The 2,858-nt window shown below is 29.4% G+C and overlaps 1 protein-coding gene across 1 annotated transcript; it reads left to right on the top strand.

The window, feature by feature from the left end:
* The first annotated feature begins 2,294 nt into the window (after positions 1 to 2,294).
* Positions 2,295 to 2,858, top strand: LOC136081394 (uncharacterized). The gene has a single exon (XM_065798707.1). It carries the CDS (start codon positions 2,295 to 2,297, stop codon positions 2,856 to 2,858), a length of 564 nt encoding a protein of 187 aa, XP_065654779.1.

The raw sequence follows: 2,858 nt of genomic DNA, 5'->3' as shown, positions 1-2,858 counted from the left end.
AAAACTATTTTCAAGAAAATATAGTTTTTGAAAGAAAAAAAATACTTTTTTGGTTTTATTTGCTCAAACTTTTTATATTAATCTAAAACTTAATATTATAAATAGAGTAATTATAGTTTATTGAAAATATAATAATATAATAAATGTAATAAGTTCAACTTTACAAAAAAATCATTCTAAATAAATGTTGAACTTACTTCCTTTGATTTTTTAACTCAAAAAGTGCAATATCTGTTTTGGATGTATTTGTAGGATTCTAAAATTTTGTGATATAAGTCCCATGATGGTATAAAAAATTACCACACAATATATTTTTATGGATATTTTTTTAATATTAAGTAACATTTTTTAAATTCGCTTTTGCATATACTATCAACCCTTAAATTATTTTGGTTTCTATCTTCCAGAAGTCTTAACTTTTCTTTCATCTCATTTTATTAAATATTTACTTCGTCTAGTATTAATTGGCTTTAAAATACTTGCTAAGCCATATTTGTAAGTTCACCGTAGATAAACTTTTTCAACTCTATGTCAAGAAATGATCATTTTTTTTTGGATTAAAGTGTTTTGAGTGAACCAAACTTTTTAACTCCTCAACGGTTGTTTTTATGAAATTTTGTTTTCTTACTGCTAACTCAATGCGTTTTTTTAAAGTTCCTAATATGGTATTTTTAAATAGTATTTTTTTGATTGGAATATTTTATCCACTTTATCAGTTTGAAATTTCGCATTTCTTTATATAATTTTTAATAACAAAACTTCTAATGATTTAAGTTTTTCCTCGTTTATAATTTTAATTTCGTTCTTACTAATCATAGTATAAAAATCTAAGTTTAAAAAAAGCAACGAAAAAAACACTTTTAAAACCTAATCTTTCAAACAAAGTAAATTATCCAATGGCTGAAGTAGGCAAGCATTTTGAAGCTTTTCAAAGATCATTTCATGGCTTGAAGGATAGAATTTTAGGCAGGGCTGCGTTATTATCGTCAGCACATATACACACAGATGCACGATTTTTGACAGGGTTTGTATTACGCCTTAATCCATGGGTTGAAGCATAGATGTGGTGCGAGGGAGAAGAAATATTAGATTAATGTTGCTCAGCTCTTTAAAATGTGGATCCACTAGAATTTCTACTTTCCTGTCCTGAGCTGGAAAAAATAAGACAAACTTCTTTACACATTCTTTAAAATTTTTCCGCAATCCAACTTTTTAGCTGATTGCTAGTGGTAAATGGTACGTTTAGTAGACACTAGGAAAAGAATCCAAACTCATTGGCATTAAAAACATTTTCAAGTTTGTAGTTTGAAAACAATGTTAAAAGCGTAGCTTTATCCAATAAAACAGTCATATTATTTGATAATGAAACCAACAATCAAATGCTTTAAAATACAACTCTAATGGTTCTTAATTTTTATTGCTTTTCCTTTCAGTATTAAACCATTTTTTGGTAATAATTGACTATTTTTTGACACAAACCACGTGAAAATGTCTACGTGTTCTTAATTAGCAATAAGGTGTTTCTTCCGTTTAAATTTATTGCCATTTCTAATTTGATTTTATTGTTAACTAAGGTTGATATTGTGTTTTTTTGGACTTGATACTTTCGGGGAATATATGTTAAACATTCTGTTCTCCATGTCTAATGAGAACAAAAATATTGTTTTATAACGGTTGATGCGGAAGTTATCGGACAAATCCTAATTTCATGATTTGAGCATAATAATTAGTTTTTGTGGTTTTATGCCATGGCATAAACGTTCTATAAAATATAAACTTTATTATTTGAAACACAATTATTTAAAATGAGGTTAAATGCAGCTGAACGAGAACCTTTTCGAAAGCGACTAAAAATGTTTTTTGTAAATAAACCTAATATAAAAAAAAAAAAAATCGTAAATCGTTTTGAAAAGGAAGGATTTGCTCGAAGTACAATATATGATAACCTAAAAAGATTTGAAACTGTTCAATCGTTTTCTGATAGAAAGCACCGTGGTCGTCCGACATCCTGGACTAGAGAAAAGAAAGCCGAATTAACGAGACTTGTCAACAATCGAAAAGGGGTCAGTCAGAGAAAAATAGGTATTAAATTCGGTGTAAATCAATCGATAATTGGTCGTCAGTTAAAAAAAATGAATATTAAATATAGAAAACGTGAAAAGACTCCAAAATACACTATAGAACAACAAATAAAGGCAAAGAAAAGAAGCAGGATACTAGTTAGCCAACTCTATAAAACAAAATCGCTTTAAGTCATCGATGACGAAAAATACTTTTGTTTTGCAGGGGACAACATGCCTGGAAGTTCTGGATACTACACAAACAACAAAAAGACATGCCCAGAAAGTGTTCGTTTTATAGGAAAAGAGAAATTTCCAAACAATTTATTAATGTGGATAGCCATATCTGACCGTGGTATGTCCGAGCCATTGTTTCGCACTTCCAAGGCTGTAGCGATCAATTCATCAATCTATATTAATGAATGTTTAGAAAAACGACTTCTTCCATTTATTCACAAGTATCATGGAGACTTTAACTATATATTTTGGCCAGATTTAGCAAGTTCTCATTATTCTAAAGATTCTCTAAATTGGATGGACCAATATGTCTATTACGTTGATAAAGAGTCCAATCCCCAAAATGTGCCTCAAGCACGACCAATTGAAAATTTTTGGGGACATTTGGCACAGAAGGTTTACGAGGGAGATTGGCAAGCTTCAACAGAGCAAGTTTTGATTGATCGCATTAAACTAAAACTACAAGAAATTGATTTAAACTTTTTACAGTCGCATATGAAAGGCGTCAGAGCAAAATTGAGATCAATTGCAGATGGTGGTGTTTTTTCATATAAAAAATAA

Source organism: Hydra vulgaris, chromosome 06, assembly GCF_038396675.1.
Source record: "Hydra vulgaris chromosome 06, alternate assembly HydraT2T_AEP".
Taxonomy (NCBI): domain Eukaryota; kingdom Metazoa; phylum Cnidaria; class Hydrozoa; order Anthoathecata; family Hydridae; genus Hydra; species Hydra vulgaris.
The sequence above is the reverse complement of the archived record's forward strand: the minus strand, read 5'-3'. Positions and strand labels throughout refer to the sequence as shown.

Bases quoted from the DNA above. Each gene is read 5' to 3' on its own strand.
- LOC136081394 (XM_065798707.1), top strand. From the start codon at position 2,295: ATGCCTGGAAGTTCTGGATACTACACAAACAACAAAAAGACATGCCCA.